Raw genomic sequence first — 20,704 nt, 5'->3', positions numbered from 1 at the left:
CCTAGCCACTTAGCATCATTATGTGCTTATGGTTTATGTTGCCTCTATACTGATTATTTTGTTCAAGTCCCCTTTTTGAGTTATTTCCTTTAAAAGGTCAACTGTAATGATGATATAAAAATTGCTTCTCCAGTCTCTACTTTAAAAAAAAAACTGTAACAAACTGCTTAAAGCTATATATCACTGTCCTTGGAAACATAAACAGGTTACATACCAAGTGAATGGAGGATCACAACAGTCATCGCTCTTTATAAGAGTGGACCATCAACAGACCCTCGGAACTACAGACCCATCAGTTTGACAAGTCTAATATGCAAAGCCATGGAACAAATTATCAAGGATATGATTGACAAGAACATCGGCAGCCTACAAACACTGAACCCATCCCAGTTTGGCTTTGTTAAAGGAAGGTCATGTCTACTTAACCTGGTTGATTTCTTCGACAGGGTCATCAAGGAAATGGATGAGGATAAAACAGCCCACATCGCATACCTTGTCCAGGCCAAGGCATTTGATACAATACCCCACTCTCAGGTACTGTTGACAAACTCTCCAAACTAGGCAAAAACTCTTGTATATCTCACTGGATTGCCAGATGGCTCACAGATTGGACTCCAGAAATCAGGACTGGTGAATTCTACATTGCTCAACTTATAGGTAAGAATATGGCTTCCAGGTCCAAGAAGTTACAGTACCACTCTACTCGGCCCTTATCAGACCCACCAGTGAGTACAATGCTCCCTTTGGCATGTATCAGACCAGACACGTGCAACATTTGGAATGCCTGCAATGGCTCCTCACCAGAAGAATCCAGGGCATGAATACCATTGTCCTGCACAGATTGCCTAAAGGCCCCATCTCTGTACTTATTTTCCTACAGACTACTGAGAAGTGATCTATGTCTGGCTTACAGGGCATTCTCAGATCCAGGCCTAATGGATCTTTTGCACATCTGCAAAACAAACAGCAGTAGAAACATTAGCTCTAAGGATCTCAACTTTGCTTTTGACATAACTAAAACATGCTGGAAAGACAGATATGCAACTCAAAGGATCCCCACCTTATGGAACTGGCTCCCCATCCATGGGAATCAGAGTTCATTCCTGACCATATTCAAAAAAAACCTTGACCAGTGGATGGGAAATCACAAATTCACTCCTGGGCTGGCTCCCATTGCTCTGATGGACAAAGGCTGTCAGTACGTAAAATATTCCCCAGTTAACATTTTCCCCTCCAAAAACCCTTATCTACCTCCTTACTAGCATACTACCCTCCTAACAGATGCCCAAGGTACTCAGGAACAAAACTGGGTTGGGGCGTAGGCTTATAAAGGCCCTAGTGGGCATAACTCTAGTAATAACCTATGAATCTGTAAGTGGCTTGCTACAACTTACAGCAGACATGATGTGCTGAAGCTCTTCAGTTCTGACTACAAAAGCAGTATTGACTAGCACTGAAGTGAATTCTGGTACTGCACTACAAACTGATCATCATTTGCCAAGTGCCCCCAGTAGCAAGTTGTGCCTAGGGCAGCGGCCCCCTCTTCACCTCATTTTAGCTATGCCTGTAAACTTAAGTATCACAAAGACATAAAGAAAAATAAATCCTCATCATTTAGCAAAACACTGAAGAGTTGAGAAGCACAAGATGAATGTGTGCATTACAGTTTAATGTACATTTGTTTTAGATTAGAAACTTTCAGTAAAAGGTTGAAGTGATTACCTTGGATGGTTTATTGAAGAGACAAGCTCCACCTCCATTGTTTAAAAATTCATGATATTCTTCAATATTACATTTTGAAAACTTGCTGGGAAGATGGTAACTAAAAGAAAAAAAAGTTATGGGTCACTAAAGTAACAACTAAAGATGATAATGAACCAAGACAGGGTATGACAATGTGTTTCATGGGTTTGCATGCAGCTATGAACATCCATTCTCCATGTATTAAGCAAATGCCAAACACTCAGAAGATACTAGACACTGTATTCAAAGTAAGTAGAGAAAATCAGAACAGAGAGTCAGGAATGTCCCCTGCTTTTCATTAATAGTGCCATCGTGTCTTTAGTATCCACTGCAACAACTAGTTCTCGTGTGAAGAGAATGACAGTTTAACTTCTTATCTAAAAACAACACCTCAGGATCACAGCATAATATTCATGGACACACATCCTTCTCTTTTTCATATCAAAGATAATGTTATGTGCCTCTAATACCAACATATGCATATTCATAGCAGAAATCGTCATTTCTTACTATTAAAGGCTTATAAACACAAACACATGTACACGTGTGTTTGCATGATCTGTTAATTTACTTGCTTTATATTGTGTATTATGTCGGACTAACTCTCCTAGGCCCAAATTTCAGTCGGTCTGTTGAACTGTACAAAACTGAGAGGTCAGTAATTGAAGCTCTACAGTGTCGTGCAAATTAACTAACCAAAAACAAAAAGTGCTTTTTACAGGAAGCAAGCCTGCCGTGCAGTCTCCTCTCCCCCTTGCTTAATATTCTCACTCTGAGGCCGTGGAAACTTAAAGAAAACATGATCTCTAAAATGCAAACAAGATGCATCTCATTCTTTCTCTGGGACAATGTGATCTCAAGAGGACACAGAAATAACTGCACTTCAAGCAAACACACATCCCTCCTGTATGAAGTTGGCAAACCAGCATGGGTACTACTGTCTTCAGCAAGAAAAAGCAGTATGTGTATGAAAATATGTGTGTGTGCGTGCATGTGTTATATAATAATATATTAATATACACACACAGAAACATCTGCCTGTCTGTCTGTCTAGTCATCTATCAATTAAATAAATTACAAGAAAGACCCAGCAAAGCTAGAATGTTCACTCTGTAACACCTTAAACCTCCTGCAGTGTAGGCTTATGGGATATATGAAAGTGTCCTCTTAAGGGTATACCTTTGTTTCAGCTACATTGCTCCTGATTGCTCACGACTTTTAACATTTTTTTTTTCAAAGTCTGTACTGCTAAATTCAGGCCAATAAACCCAAACCCACCAGGTATATGTAAGTTGATCTGTTACAGCAGAGACAAAGCACCGACAAAAAATTATCTGTCTCAAAACATCAATGTTACAATGTGTGTACTCCAAAACATTAACTTGGAGCATACAAATCCAAAACCAATGTTTTTTTTTTTGTTTTTTTTTGTAGGGGGGCAAGCCCCCTGCACCCCTCATGACGGGACTGGGCTTCCCATAACCCTCCCTACTTATATGTAAATATTTGTGCTTTATATTTCTGGTCTGTTCCTCATAAAATTTTTGTTTTTTTGGAAAATCACTGAAAGACTGACGTTACTAAACAATGACGTGCATTTCCATTTTAGACTTCATATTCTTCATCTCACTCACAAAATGCATGCTAACACAAAACCTGTTATTCTAGCAACTTTCTAGTTTATAAGCACAATATTTAAAATCTATCTCTATTTTTGGGCCTTTGTCTCCCCATTATTTTAGGCTTTGTCCAGCTTTTTTGCAATAAGAGGTTGAGAGGTATGGTATATAGTTTCATAGTTTCATGGTATAGTACTAGGCTATCTGCCCTGGGGCATTTGTAAGCCTAGCCATAGTGATGTGGCATTTGCCACCCCATGAAATGGTACAAAAATGTACAGAATAAATTTAGAATACTGTGTCTAGTAGTGACACAATGAAAGTCCCCTTATATAATAGAATTAGTTTACTGTGCCCCTGTCTAGCAGTGACACAGATGCGACCCCTGGGGTAAACTTACGATCTCCCATCCACTCATCAAGATTTCTCTTGAAGAGAGTCAGTGAGGGGCTCTGCCTATCTGAACTGGGATCTTGTTCCAAAGCATGGGAAGCCTCTGGGTTATGAATCTATCCCTCCAGCATGTCCTATTCATACTTGTGCCGAGGTTTAAGTCTTTAGCTCTCGTGGTCCTGATGGACTTGGATTTTTTGAGGTGGAGCATGTCCATCAGATCCTGATTGGACATGGCCTTGTACGTCAGGCAGAGATCACCTCTGAGCAGGAGGTATGATACTGAATAGAGCTGAAGTTTCTTTAGTCTGGCAGAATAAGACATATGTTGGAGACCCTTGATCCTCTTGGTGAGGTACTTTTGTGGTCTCTCCAGCTGTTGCAAATGTCGGGTGAGGTACATACCAAATGGGGCATTGTACTCAATCATGGGTCTGATGAGGGAGGAATATAGGGGTACAATGACATCCTTGGATCTGGATGTGAATCTCTTCATGATGAGGTGTGCAAGGCAGAATGTTTTTCTAACCACTTTGGCAATGTGGGTATCAAATGAGAGGTCGCTGTCGACTTGGGTCCCTAGGTCTCTGATTACTTTTTCAGTACTCAGTGGGTTGCTGTCTATGTGATAATCTGTGGGTATTTTGTTTTTCCCAAAGGAGATGACTATACATTTTTTGGCATTTAGTTTAAGGCCGTGACTCCGGCACCAGTTGTCCGTTTCTGTGAGGCCTTTTTGTAGGATGTGTGTGTCTGCTGGTGTATCGACTATGGTGCCTAGTTTGCAGTCATCTGCGAACTTTGTCAGCCACAGCCCTCCCATGTTTGCTTTAACATCTGAGAAATAAATGCCGAACAAGAGGGATCCCAGGACAGATCCCTGTGGGACACCACTTGTGATTTGCTTTGAGTCTGACATTGCTCCAGCGATTTTAACTTTATGGGTTCTGTCCTTCAGCCAGTTTGCAACCCATCTAGTGACATAAGGGTTTACATTTAAGCTGCTGAGCTTATCTATGATGCCTGAGTGGGGTATTGTGTCGAAGGCCTTAGCCAAGTCCAGGTATGCTGTATGGACTGCTTTGCCCTCGTCAATGGCTCTAGTGACTGTTTTGAAAAAGTCAACCAGGCTTAAAAGGCAGGATCTGCCCTTTACAAAGCCGAACTGGGTGGGGTCAAGTGTCTGTAGGTCCCCTATGTCTCTGTTTATGAGTTCCATAATGATTCTTTCCATAGCTTTGCAGACCAGGCTGGTTAAGCTTATGGGGCGGTAGTTTCCAGGGTCTGTAGAGGCACCCCTTGTGGTGTGGGACCACAGTTGCTGTAGCGCAGTGTTGAGGTACATATCTCGAAGTAAGGCTAAGGTTAAATAGCATTTTTATGTGTGGGTTTAGCTCCTCTTGAGTTCACGTAACACGCAACCCGGGATACCGTCAGGTCCCATTGATGCTGTGTTTTTCGCTTTGTTTAGGGCGGTTCTCACTTGGACATCTGAGATGACAGGGATATTACATTCAGCTGGGATAAGTATTTCTTCTTTTGGGGGTGAAGGAGGGGAGAAATTTGCACTGAACCTGTCAGCCAGAATGTTGGCAATATCTGTGGGTTCAGTGTATTTTTTATTGTTGTGAACCAACTCTGAGCATATCTGAGGGTTTCCGCCCAGGTTTCTAACATAGCTGAAGAAGGCTTTGTGGTTATCTTTAGTGTCCTTAGCGATTTTTCTCTCAAAGTTGGCCTTGGATGTTTTTATGAGAGAACGTAGTTTTCTGCTAATGTTGATCAGAGGTGCAGTAGCTTCCTTCTTTTGTTATTCAATTTGTTTATGGCTGAGGTCCACCAGACAGGACGCTTACCTTTGGTGGAGAGGGACTTGGATTTGTTTGGGATTGCATGATCCATGCATTCTTGGAGATGTCCATAGAAAGCATTTGTGAAGGATTCGGCATCATGGGATGTGGTATCCACTGGCACAGTGGGCTTAAAGGATACCATCTCAGTCTTAAGAAGAGTGAAGTCTGCTTTTGAGAAGTTTTTCACTGTGGTCTTTTGTGCTGGGGGTGGAGGTGGGATATGTATATCCAGGGTGATTAGTTTGTGGTCAGATCTCACTAGTGAGGGGTATACTTCCGGTGTGGAGCATTTTGTCCCCATGTTTGTGATGATCAGGTCTAGTATATTATCTCCCCTAGTGGGAGAGGTGACTAATTGTTCCAGTGCATTTGAATTTATGAATTCCAGGAACCTTTGGGCTAGGGTATTAGGGCTAGAATAATGTACCCAATCTATGTTTCGGTAGTTGAAGTCTCCCAGTATGATGGTATTTTGTGATACATTCATTTCCTCCAATGTCTTCAGGAAGGCTGAGTGGAGTTCTTGAGATTGGGAGGGTGGTCTGTAACATGCTACCAGTTGTATAGCAGTTTTGCCTGTGGTTAGTTGCACCTGTATGGTCTCTGATGCTTCATGTGTTGCTACTAACCTGGAGGTGTGGGTGTCCTTTATGAATATGGACACTCCCCCTCCCTTTGTGGTTCGGCCCGGGTTTTGGGGCCGAAAAGCATGATACGAGGTATAGCTTGGTAGCACTGGTGTGCTCTCAGGAGCCTTGAACTAGGTTTCAGTTACTGCACAGACGTCGATGTTCTCCATGCTGAGGAGTGCATCAAGTGCCTGCATCTTCAGATTTAGACTTCTGGCGTTGAGCAGCATTACCCTTAGTTTTTTTCCATTATTGTTTTCTAAGGAGGTGGGTTTGTCTTTTGAGCCTTGCCTAAAAAAGGCAATATGGGGGTGGCAAGAGCCTTAGCCAATATCCGGAAGCCCAGTGGTGACAGGTGTAAGCCATCCCTTGCGAAGCAGCGTGGCTTGTCCAACATGTCATCCCAGGCAGACAGACATTGGATCCCCTTAGAATGACACCAGTACTTGAGCCAATTGTTAAAGCTGATCATCTTGTCTTTGTATTGTGGTATCATTCTTGGTGAGGGCAAGATGCTGCTCAGGTTCAGGGTCATACCAGCCTGGGCTACATAATCGGAGAGCTCCTCTATGTCTCTTTTCATGTAGTCCAGGGAGGTACGTCTCAGGTCATTCACACCAGCATGGACAATGACGGAGTCATATTTGTACTTGCTTTGGAGTGACCTGAGTGCGTGTGTTATGTAGTGGATCCTAGCTCCCGATAGACAGCTCACAGTCACCTTCTCCTTGTTCAGCCTGGTCAGTGGGACATCAGTGTGTCTGACTATAGAGTCACCTATTACTAGTGTATCAGGCAAGGTGTTTGGCCTTAAGGGCTGTGATTGGTTGACACACTGATTGATTGAAGTATGTGTTGCATGTGTTTTGTTTTGAGGTGGTGAATTTTTGGGTGTCTGCTTTGGGAGCCTCTGTTGTTTTGGTAAGTTTTTTGTTAGAGCCTTCGGGTATGTCTTTGTGTTTTTATGTGTTTGGTTTGCAGTTGTGGTAGGTCTATGTGGGACTGGGATTGTTGTGTGTGTGGTTGCCATCTCCTCCTGTCTGGTCATGCCAGCCCTGAGTTGAGAGAGTTCAGCCTCCAGTTTGGCTATATAGTTGCATCTCTCACATGTATTTGTGTTTGTTGGGAGGAGGAGAGGGTTGTCTGTGTACATGAGACAATTGTAGCATTGTCTCAAGATATCCAGATTGACCAGCTGAACTGGAGACGACGCCAGTAATCTACCACTCAACATGCTAGAACTGTATAAGGGAGTGCTGTACCTTTAAGGGAAGTGGATATTCACAGGGGTGGTAAGTAGATGTAGTGCTTTACTTAGTACGAGAGTGCTTACTTAGTAGAGAAGTATTGAGAACAAGTGCTAGGCTTATAATATAGTAAGTAGTCTGGTTATACTAAGAGTAGAGCTTCCTTAAGGGAAAATTTGAAGAGCAGACTTGGCGGAGCCAGAAAAAGTTTAACCTTGTTTAACCGGCGCTGCGCTATACGCACAACCGAGCAAAGCCATGCAAACGCAAATTTTAAACAGTGAACTACAAAAGAGCTAGAAATGGTCCAAAACAACCAATTACTACAGCTTCTTGTGCTGAGGTCACTTCCTACAGGGCAGGTAGGCTGCTCAAGGCTCCCCACTTCCACTGGTGAGCAAAGAAACTTCCTTCTATCCAAGTAAGGTAATGGACAACACAGGAACTACACCACAGCCCAGAATACAGCAATGCCTGTAAACTGGTCTAAACTAGTTGAGGAAGGCGGGAAAACAAGGATTTTTTTTTGTTTTTTTGGTAGAAACACACAGAAAATGCAGAAACAGTGATAAATTAGTTACACAGGCTAGCACACTTTAGTGGGCAGCCTCCACAGTTAAATTAAACAAACAAACAACAAACTTTCGATCAAATTCGACTAAAATGTAACTTTAAGTGCAGATTTTAAAATAATGCAGCAAACAGTTAAAAAACAGTTCAAGCTAGTTCAGGGTAAGCTACAGAAGCTATTCCAAGTGAAAAAAAAGCAAAGATACTTAAATCCAGAAAGTAGTCGCTTTTCTGAGTTCCCTGCTGCTAGGACCACTCTGCAGACCCACGAGGAGCTTGTCTGAGTAGTATAGCCAGAAAAAAACGCCCAGAGGCAGATTTTAAACAGTGAACTGCAAAAGAGCTAGATGTAATATATATATATATATATGATATATATTACATATATATATATATATATATGTAATATATATCTTTACATATCCATATAAATGTATACATATGTGAATGTGTGTGTGTGTGTGTGTGTGTGTGTGTGTGTGTGTGTGTGTGTGTACACGTCTACGTTACATATGCATATATATGTAAACATATGTATGTGTGTGTGTACACATCTGAGTAAAATTACTGACAATAGGTGACACTATGTATAAGGCATACGTGTGGAAACAAAATACACAGAACATATAGTACTAACAGTAAAGATTATCCAGAAAGTATGGAATATCAGCAAACAGGCAAGTGTTGAGAGGAGTGCAGTACTTCTTCAGTTTAAAATTCATAATGTGTGCACAGCGTTCTCTAGGGGAAAAGGGATTTATAGTACTAGTAAAAAAACTATCTTTGTACATCTGTAGACACTAAAGCTACAGTAAACCTCTTTGAAATGTAAGCATTATAGAGTATTACATATAAGAATATGGAGTTACTGAATAAATACAATGAGAGATATTTATAGAAACACTACGTTCAGTGACACTCATTTATAGTTCTTAAAAAATGGAACGTTTTTTTCTGGCTATACTGCTCAGACAAGCGCCACGTGGGTTTACAGAGTGGTCCTAGCAGCAGGGAACTCAGAAAAGCGACTACCTTCTGGATTTAAGTATCTTTGCTTTTTTTCACTTGAAATAGCTTCTGTAGTTTACCTTGAACTAGCCTGAACTTTTTTTTAACTGATTGCTGCATTATTTTAAAATCTGCACTTAAAGTTACATTTTAGTCGAATTTGATCGAAAGTTTGCTTGTTTGTTTGTTTAATTTAACTGTGGAGGCTGCCCACTAAAGTGTGCTAGCCTGTGTAACTAATTTATCACTGTTTCTGCATTTTCTGTGTGTTTCTCTGAAAAACAAAAACAAAAAATAATCCTTGTTTTCCCGCCTTTCTCGACTAGTTTAGACCAGTTTACAGGCATTGCTGTATTCTGGGCTGTGGTGTAGTTCCTGTGTTGTCCATTACCTTACTTGGATAAAAGGAAGTTTCTTTGCTCACCAGTGGGAGTGGGGAGCCTTGAGCAGCCTACCTGTCCTTGGGGGAAGTGACCTCAGCACAAGAGGCTGTAGTAATTGGTTGTTTGGGACCATTTCTAGCTCTTTTTAGTTCACTGTTTAAAATCCGTTTGCACAGCTTTATGCTGGTCGCATAGCAGCTTGGTTAAACTTTTCTGGCTCCGCCAAGTCTGCTCTTCAAATTTTCCCTTAAGGAAGCTCTACTCTTAGTATAACCAGACTACTCACTGTATTATAAGCCTAGCACTTGTTCTCAATACTTCTCTACTAAGTAAGCACTCTTGTACTAAGTAAAGCACTAAATCTACTTACCACCCCTGTGAATATCCACTTCCCTTAAAGGTATACCACTCGCTTATACTGTTCTAGCATGTCGAGTGGTAGATTACTGGCGTCTCCAGTTCAGCTGGTCAATCTGGGTATCTTGAGACTATGCTACAATTGTCTCATGTACACAGACAACCCTTTCCTCCTCCCAACAAACACAAATACATGTGAGAGATGCAACTATATAGCCAAACTGGAGGCTGAACTCTCTCAACTCAGGGCTGGCATGACCATACAGGAGGAGATGGCAACCACACACACAACAATCCCAGTCCCACATAGACCTACCACAACTGCAAACCAAACACATAAAAACACAAAGACATACTGAGGCTCTAATAAAAACTTACCAAAACAACAGAGGCTCCCAAAGCAGACATCCAAAAATCCAACACCTCAAAACAAAACACATGCAACACATACTTCAATAAATCAGTGTGTCGACCAATCGCAGCCCTTAAGGTCAAACACCTTGCCTGATACACTAGTAATAGGTGACTCCACAGTCAGACACACAGATGTCCCACTGACCAGGCTGAACAAGGAGAAGGTGACTGTGAGCTGTCTATCGGGAGCTAGGATCCGCCACATAACACACGCACTCAGGTCACTCCAAAGCAAGTACAAATATGACTCCGTCATTGTCCATGCTGGTGTGAATGACCTGAGACGTACCTCCCTCGTCTACATGAAAAGAGACATAGAGGAGCTCTCCGATTATGTAGCCCAGGCTGGTATGACCCTGACCCTGGGCAGCATCTTGCCCTCACCAAGAATGATACCACAATACAAAGACAAGATGATCAGCTTTAACAATTGGCTCAAGTACTGGTGTCATTCTAAGGGGATCCAATGTCTGTCTGCCTGGGATGATATGTTGGACAAGCCACGCTGCTTCGCAAGGGATGGCTTACACCTGTCACCACTGGGCTTCCGGATATTGGCTAAGGCTCTTGCCACCCCCATAGTGCCTTTTTTGGGCAAGGCTCAAAAGACAAACCCACCTCCTTAGAAAACAAAAATGGAAAAAACTAAGGGTAATGCTGTTCAATGCCAGAAGTCTAAATCTCAAGATGCAGGCACTTGATGCACTCCTCAGCATGGAGAACATCGACGTCTGTGCAGTAACTGAAACCTGGTTCAAGGCTCCTGAGAGCACCCCAGCGCTACCAGGCTATACCTCGTATCATGCTTTTCGGCCACAAAACCCGGGCCGAACCACAAAGGGAGGTAGAGTGTCCATATTCATAAAGGACACCCACACCTCCACTTTAGTAGCAACACATGAAGCATCTGAGACCATACAGGTGCAACTAACCACAGGCAAAACTGCTATACAACTGGTAGCATGTTACAGACCACCCTCCCAATCTCAAGAACCCCACTCAGCCTTCCTGAAGACATTGGAGGATATGAATGTATCACAAAATACTGGGAGACTTCAACTACCCAAACATAGATTGGGTACATTATTCTAGCCCTAATACCCTAGCCCAAAGGTTCCTGGAATTCATAAATTCAAATGCACTGGAACAACTAGTCACCTCTCCCACTAGGGGAGATAATATACTAGACCTGATCATCACAAACATGGGGACAAAATGCTCCACACCGGAAGTATACCCCTCACTAGTGAGATCTGACCACAAACTAATCACCCTGGATATACATATCTCACCTCCACCCCCAGCACAAAAGACCACAGTGAAAAACTTCTCAAAAGCAGACTTCACTCTTCTTAAGACTGAGATGGTATCATTTAAGCCCACTGTGCCAGTGGATACCACATCCCACAATGCCGAATCCTTCACAAATGCTTTCTATGGACATCTTCAAGAATGCATGGATCATGCAATCCCAAACAAATCCAAATCCCTCTCCACCAAATGTAAGCGTCCTGTCTGGTGGACCTCAGCCATAAACAAATTGTATAACAAAAGAAGGAAGCTACTGCACATCAGAGCGAAATCCCATGAAGGGAAGACATCTCTGATCAACATTAGCAGAAAACTACGTTCTCTCATAAAAACATCCAAGGCAAACTTTGAGAGAAAAATCGCTAAGGACACTAAAGATAACCACAAAGCCTTCTTCAGCTATGTTAGAAACCTGGGCGGAAACCCTCAGATATGCTCAGAGTTGGTTCACAACAACAAAAAAATACACTGAACCCACAGATATTGCCAACATTCTGGCTGACAGGTTCAGTGCAAATTTCTCCCCTCCTTCACCCCCAAAAGAAGAAATACTTATCCCAGCTGAATGTAATCTCCCTGTCATCTCAGATGTCCAAGTGAGAACCGCCCTAAACAAAGCAAAAAACACAGCATCAATGGGACTGGTATCCCGGGGTGCGTGTTACGTGAACTCCAAGAGGAGCTAAACCCACACATAAAAATGCTATTTAACCTTAGCCTTACTTCGGGATATGTACCTGAACACTGGCGTACAGCAACAGTGGTCCCACTCCACAAGGGGGTGCCTCTACAGACCCTGAAACTACCGCCCATAAGCTTAACTAGCCTGGTCTGCAAAGCTATGGAAAGAATCATTATGGAACTCATACACAGAGACATAGGGGACCTACAGACACTTGACCCCACCCAGTTCGGCTTTGTAAAGGGCAGATCCTGCCTTTTAAACCTGGTTGACTTTTTCAAAACAGTCACTAGAGCCATTGATGAGGGCAAAGCAGTCCATACAGCATACCTGGACTTGGCTAAGGCCTTCACACAATACCCCACTCAGGCATCATAGATAAGCTAAACAGCTTAAAAGTAAACCCTTATGTCACTAGATGGGTTGCAAACTGGCTAAAGGACAGAACCCATAAAGTTAAAATCGCTGGAGCAATGTCAGACTCAAAGCCAGTCACAAGTGGTGTCCCACAGGGATCTGTCCTGGGACCCCTCTTGTTCGGCATTTATTTCTCAGATGTTAAAGCAAACATGGGAGGGCTGTGGCTGACAAAGTTCGCAGATGACTGCAAACTAGGTGCCATAGTCGATACACCAGCAGACACACGCATCCTACAAAAAGGCCTCACTGAAACGGACAACTGGTGCCGTAGTCACGGCCTTAAACTAAATGCCAAAAAATGTATAGTCATCCCTTTTGGAAAAAACAAAGTACCCACAAATTATCACATAGACAGCAACCCACTGAGTACGGAAAAAGTAATCAGAGTCCTAGGGACCCAAGTAGACAGCAACCTCTCATTTGACACCCACGTTGCCAGTGGTTAGAAAATCATTCTACCTTGCACATCTCATCACGAAGGGATTCACATCCAGATCCAAGGATGTCATTGTACCCCTATATTCCTCCCTCATCAGACCCATGATTGAGTACAATGCCCCATTTGGTATGTACCTCACCTGGCATTTGCAACAGCTGGAGAGACCACAAAAGTACCTCACCAAAAGGATCAAGGGTCTCCAACATATGTCTTATTCTGCCAGACTAAAGAAACTTAAGCTCTATTCAGTAGCATACCGCCTGCTCAGAGGTGATCTCTGCCTGACGTACAAGGCCATGTCCAATCAGGATCTGATGGACATGCTCCACCTCAAAAAATCCAAATCTATCAGGACCACGAGAGCTAAAGACTTAAACCTCGGCACAAGTATGAATAGGACATGCTGGAGGGATAGATTCATAACCCAGAGGCTTCCCATGCTTTGGAACAGGATCCCAGTTCGTATTAGGCAGAGCCCCTCACTGACTCTCTTCAAGAGAAATCTTGATGAGTGGATGGGAGATCGTAAGTTTACCCCAGGGGTCACATCTGTGTCACTGCTAGACAGGGGCACAGTAAACTAATTCTATTATATAAGGGGACCTTTATTGTGTCACTACTAGACAGAGGCACAGTATTCTAGATTTATTCTGTCCATTTTTGTACCATTTCATGGGGTGGCAAAAGCCACATCACTATGGCTAGGCTTACAAATGCCCCAGGGCAGATAGCCTAGTACTATACTATGAAACTATGAAACTAAACAAGATGAAATCTGGGAATTGGACCATTAATTTTTAAGTGCAATTTCACTTCACTATTCAACTTTGTTATAATTTTTATTACATTTCTCTCTCTCTGAATATCTATAACCACATATATCTATCCATCCATACATAACCACTTTACTTCAAAAGTGACGATCATTTCAAGCCAATGTTCACAGCTTACCAGAGTTGTTCTTCCATACCACACATACACACACACACCCACACACACACACACACACACACACACACACACACACACACACACACACACACGGCCAGTTTATATGTCTTTGAAATGTGGGAGGAAAACAAAGCACCCTAACAAGACTCAATCAAACATAAGAAGGCCGTGCAGACTCCACCCAAACGGTACCTCAGCTGAAAATCAAACTGGAGAACCTCTTGCTGTGAGACAACAGTGTTACCAACTGTGCTGTACACTATATATATATATATATATATATATATATATATATATATATATATATCTATATAGATATATATATATATTTATTTGCATGTGTGTATAACATGTATATTATATATAAATGACCAAGCATAGACATATATTTCGAACTGCAAAAAAAAAAAAAATATCTGTATGTATACTAACTCTGAGATTGCAAAAAAAAGAAATAATGTTCGCTTTTCTGAGCATTCACTCATCAACTGCAACAGTATATACATATATAAATATGTGTGTGTATATATATATATATATATATATATATACACACACACACACACACACACACACACACACACACACACACACACACACACACACACACACACACACAGTGGATATAAAATGTTTACGCACCCCTGTTAAAATGCCAGGTTTTTGTGATATAAAAAAATAAGACCACAATAAATAATTTCAAAACTTTTCCCACCTTTAATGTAACTTTTTATATCCACTGTGTATATGTATATGTATATATATATATATATATATATATATATATATATATATATATATATATATATATATATATATATATATATATATATATATATATATATATATATATATATATATATATATATATAAAATTTCAGTATTTCGAGACCATAAACTAAGTCGAATTTCTAAAATAGCGAAACTTCATAACCGCGAACGTTATGTTGAATTCGTGGTTATGGTGTTCCGGTACGTGATGTGCGATGTACTCTGTGCCTGATGTACAGTTTCGTGTGTGGATTTGACTGGAGATTAAGGTAAGTGAATATTTTTTTAAGGGTTTTGGGTAGGTATTTGGGTGTATGTGAGTGTGTTCGGAAGTTTTAGGTGTAGGTTAGAGTAGGTAGGTAAAAGTATGAGTGTTTAAGTTTTGAAAGTGGTGGTGTTTGTATATATGTGATGTGTGTGTGCGAGGGGACTCTAGAGTGTGTAGTGGTGAGTTTACTGTCTTTTTCTGTTTGGTGCGACCTTGGAGTTAGTATATATAAGTAGCGGGGGTGTGGGGGGCTGGGGGTGTGCAGGGAGACTTGCCCCCCTTTTTATTTGTAGGGTAGGTTTGTTTATTTGTGTTTTTGTGTTTGTGTGTATTTTGTTTGTTTGTTGTAGTGTGGGAAGGATGGTGTATGTGTTGTGTGGTGTATGGTGTGTTTACGTTCGCGATTTTGAATTTCGCGCTTTTAGGGTTTTGGTATTTTGAAAATTCGGCTGGGTTCCTTTTCAAGTGATTGAACTAACAAAAGTTTGAATATCAGATGTACTGGCAAAACAGTTTGAAAATCTAAAATGTGTTTTTACAATGTTTTAATGTTCAAGTTTTTGATAATTCATGCACTTGACATATACTTGCATCTATACTTGCTGGCTGATATAGTTTGTAGCTAACTAGTACATCCTCTCTCTAGGTTCTCTGTCCCAAGTCCCATTGAAAAGCTTGGAACACTCAAAAGAACCCATTCCACTCAGCGACCAAGCACTCTACCTACCCCTTTTATTTTCTGTAACAGTTAAGGTTAATATCAACAATTATTCTCCTTTGTGTTTTATAAAGCAGACTCACTGCCTCCAAAGGCATTGGCAAAAATCGCCGCCCACCCCTTTCATCTATATATTTACTAAGTAATTGGAAAAAATCTATCACTAGAATTATATCCCTCTGTAGCGCATTGGATTTCAGCTGTGCGAAACTCGGCTACAACAAAACAGAGCTCGGCTTTATTAAAAAAGAAAAGTGTGCTGTTTTCAGTACACACATTACATTTACTTGCTTAGAAATAAAAACTGTGTGCAGTTTACAGTACAAGTGGTATATTATAGCAATAACCCACGACTGGGTGTGGGTAATGCTGGATTTACCCACGGTTGGCGTGGTTTGGTCCCGAGGGCGAGGCCCGAGGAACCAAACAAAGACAACCGTGGGTAAATCCAGCATTACCCACACCCAGAAGTGGTTATTATATTAATGCCATTATTTAAGAAAAGAAATGATTACTTTTCTTAAATAATCGCATTGTATAATGCCTCTTTGCTGCCCTTCCTCACCTGTCTGGTGTTCGGCAGTTCTGATGTACTGCATGCCCACGCAGTACATCAGAACTGTGGGCAAAGCAACGGAGAATGCAAGTTCTCCGTTGCTTGTCTCGCTATGTTAAATGGTTTAACATAGCGAGACAGTTTAAATAAGCAACGGAGATCTCCGTTGCTTATTTTAAAGCTGTCTCGCTATGTTAAACTCATTTAACATAGCGAGACAAGTTTAAAAAAAAAGCAACGGAGATCTCCGTTGCTTTTTTTAAATCTGTGTCGCTATGTTAAACTCTTTTAACATAGTGAGACAGTGTTTTATACTAACGGAAAAAGTCCGGGCGACCGGACCTTTTTCCGTTAGTATATTGAGGGATTTACCACGGGCACGCTGGTTGGGCTAGCCAATCAGCGTGCACGTTTTTAGGGTAGGCATTGTATAATTCTTAATAACATACCTGGAGCAACCTATCTTTAGCAACAGTGTTAACTGGTATAGCTCTGCTCCACCCTGTCCCCAGTACTGTCAAATTTATTGTACCCTCACCCCACCCTCTCTCCCTTAATCTAATCACAATCTGTGTGTTACTGACACCGCCCTTCTGCTAAACTATTCGCCCCTCTCCTACCCTAATACATTCCTGTACATTATAGCTTCCTCTTCTTCTTCTTCTACTCTAACATCATAGCTCATAACCACTTATTTACTAATTCTTCTAAACACTTTATTTTGTACGCTGTCCTAACAGTAACAATGCTATCATCCAAATTTTTCTCACTCCTCTGTTTACTAATAACACTCTATATACCATACCACCTCACCGCATATGAAAACCTACTCTATCCAGAATTCAAAAGCCCAAAATCCCAAACCTCTACCACTCTTCCTCTTAAGAAGCTAGAACGTTTTAATAGTACACTTTCACCTAAAGCCATACCCCCCAAATACTATCAATCTCTCAGATTCAGTTGCATTAGCCAAAAAAAAACAGGCAATATCTTAAGCTTATAAATAAAATTCTGAAACTCATAACCACACTGAAGTACATCCTTACCAAGGATGATGACATCCATCCTAACCCTGGCCCATCCTCACTTGTCAACCCTCACCCAAACCCTAACACTGCCACACCTGATGACTCTAGCTCTGTGGCTAACAATTCTACTTACTTTACTCTGTTAAATAAGCATCCAAACTCTTTCCTGGCCTGCCATCTTAACATCAGAAGCCTAAATAATAAAATCCACTACCTCCATGCCCTCCTAGCTGTCCACTCCCCAGATATTCTCTGTCTTACTGAAACCTGGTTAAAACCAGCAACTAAAGACACAGAAGTAACTCCTCCAGGGTATAACATCCTTAGGTTGGACAGGACATCCAAGAAAGGTGGTGGGGTATCAGTATTATTTAATTCTAACCTTACAGTCACTATTGACACCCAACAGCCTCCCCAAGTAAATAATGCTGAAATTCTCATCACCAAAATACAAATAAATAAAAATAAATGTAGATATACTGTCGACATTTATTTACCCCCTGGAAAGGATGTCAGCACCCTAGAACATATTCTGCACTGGCTAGCCTGCAACTATCCCCAAGAAACCATAGTTTTAGGTGACTTTAATATTGACTGGAATACCTGTTCCTCTGACGCCCCTAGTAACCACATAAACCTTCATAGGTTTACTCAGACCATATCCTTCCCCACTAGGTATAGCAAAAACAAAGACAAAGGTAGTACCCTAGACTGGATCCTGATCAATGGTGACCCACAGATGTACTATTCAGGCACTCTACCCAATGACCTAAGTGATCATTGCCTTACCTACATCATCAGGCACAAAGCTGCTAACCCCCATCTCCACACCTATAAAGTGATACGTAAAAAAAAAAAACTTTAACCTAAATAACTTCCTAAATGATCTCAAGGCTTACAACTGGTCAGAACTTAAACGACTCCCATTAGATGAGGCTGTGGCCTTCTTTAATACTAAATTCTTCACTATCCTTAACTCACTTGCCCCCATCCACACCATCCGTGCCAAAACTAGAACTGCCCCATGGCTAAATAGACTTACAAAAAACAAAATAACTCATAGAAATAAGGCATGGACCACTTGGCATGCTACTAAAGACCCAGTAGACCACGTCAGATACCGTCAACTAAGGAATGACACTAAAAAATCCATCATATTAGACAAAAAATACTACTATATCCACCTGCAACAAAAGCATCAAAACAAACCTCAAAAGTTCTGGGCTGGAATAAACAACCTCCTCCATCCAGGCCGTACCACCACTCCCACCCCATCAGCAGCCCTTGACAAAACACTAGAGGCAATTGCTAACACATTCAATTGCTTCTTTACTGAAACTATCCAGGCAATAGCCACCCAACTCACTCCTACCCACCCCAACTCCCCCACCTTACCCCCCCCGCTTTATCTCAAACAATACTACAGACAGCTCAAATCTTCCCAAGACTCAGCTCTCCTTTAACTTCCAAACTATCCCTACTACCCTCATCCATGCCCTTCTCAAAAAACTAAAACCCACTACTCTAGCAGCTGACCACCTCCCTGCTGAGTACCTGCAATTAACCGCAGATGCCATCGCACTCCCACACTCTATCCTCATTAACAGAGCCATCTCCGAGGCAACCATTCCATCAATATGGAAAATATCACATGTAATACCCCTACATAAAGGAGGTAGTTCCATAGAACTGTCCAACGTTAGACCCATAGCCATTCTTTCTCCACTAGCAAATATCTTGGAAAAATGCATCCACAAACAACTAATGTACTACCTCAACCAAAACAAACTGCTGGCAGACTCTCAGCACAGCTTCAGACCACACCATAGTACCACATCAGCTCTCTTATCTTTAACTAATGTCATCATCCTTAATTGAAACAACAACAAATTATCATCAGCACTCTTTCTGGACCTTTCTAAGGCCTTCAATATGGTTAACCATCAGCAACTGCTCAGTACCCTGAAAAATGTCTTCTTAGACCATCACTCACTACAATGGTTTCAATCCTATCTAAGTGGTAGACAGCAGGCTGTCTTATGACAGGACAAGTTCTCATTCCATCTCCCAGTCACCCTAGGAGTCCCTCAGGGCTCTATACTAAGACCCCTTCTCTTCTTTATCTTCATAAACGACCTTCATACTACCATCCCAAATGCACACTGTATCCAATATGCAGATGATTCTACCTTGGTATGCTCTGCCTCTTCTCAAACAAATCTCCTATCCCTAACCCAGAATACCTTTAATAACATTGAAAACTGGATAACTAATCGACAACTGCTCCTGAAGCCTAACAAAACCAAGTTGCTACTTTTCTCCTCTCCCCATAGGTCTACTCATCCATTCTTCACCATTAAGTCTAACAATGGCACCATTATCTCCCTGGATGACCAAACTAAGCTCCTACGAGTATTAATAGACAACAACCTCAAATTTGACGTGCATATTAACCACACTATTAAGTCCATTAACATAAATCTTTGCTCCCTTTACAAGGTCAAACCTTTCCTCAGCCCCTTTGCTAGGGTTGCTATTGCACGAACCCATCTTCTCTCCACTCTCCTCTATGCCTAACCAGTATTTACCAACCTCTCTAAAACTAACCTCAACAAACTAACCTCTTGTTACTACCATATATCTAGATTTACCACTGATAAGGCATATAGGACTCACCACTGCAGCAACCTAGTTCAACTTGAATGGCTAGAATTTCCTTCCCTTTTGCAGTTCAACCAGCTTATAGTAGCACACAAAGTACTCAACCAGCCTGATAATACACCGACTCTCAAAAACATTATCAGCCCACATAATGCTCTCAGACCACTTCGTTCCTCAAACAAACTATTGCTCCTAACCCTAAAATCCACAACACAGCAGGGGATTCCCTGTTTGCAAACTCAGTTGGTAAAATTTGGAACCTACTTCCTGCAGCTCTTACCCAAGAATCTTCTCTACCCCCTACTTAAAAAGGCCTCAAAAATGCTTTAAAATCAAACTGGCTCTGCCCCTCCCTAAACCCTGACTAACACAACCCAACAACTAGGTGTTTCTCTACTCAACTGATTATTAGCAAGCCAGTCATTCTATTGATCAAATGTGTTATGTTATAATGTACAGTTTTGCCTGCTAGTCACTGAGTTAAACCTTTAGCATGTTGTAGAATTTTCCTATTATGCTAAACATTGTGAAATGATGAATCTATATTCTTTTCTCTCTCTGTTAAACCTTTAGCATGTGCTAGTGTATTCCTACTGTGTTAAACTTTCTGAAATAATGTATCTACATTCTTTTTTCATTCTGTTTTTAGTATTATTGCAATTATTATTATTGTTTTTTGGAGC

At 41.3% G+C, this 20,704-nt stretch overlaps 1 protein-coding gene across 1 annotated transcript in view; it reads right to left on the bottom strand.

Annotated features, from left to right (window-relative positions):
• ADAM22 (ADAM metallopeptidase domain 22) overlaps positions 1–20,704 on the bottom strand; it is a 2,281,988-nt gene that overhangs the window by 722,805 nt on the left and 1,538,479 nt on the right. The window contains exon 15 of the mRNA XM_044066314.1: positions 1,723–1,822. Within this exon, the coding sequence (XP_043922249.1) occupies positions 1,723–1,822 (100 nt within the window). The remainder of the gene's footprint in view (positions 1–1,722; positions 1,823–20,704) is intronic.

The sequence above is a fragment of the Protopterus annectens genome, chromosome 3.part1 (genome assembly GCF_019279795.1).
Source record: "Protopterus annectens isolate FY-2018-M chromosome 3.part1, PAN1.0, whole genome shotgun sequence".
Taxonomy (NCBI): Eukaryota; Metazoa; Chordata; order Ceratodontiformes; family Protopteridae; genus Protopterus; species Protopterus annectens.
This window is presented reverse-complemented; position numbering and strand designations above follow the sequence as displayed.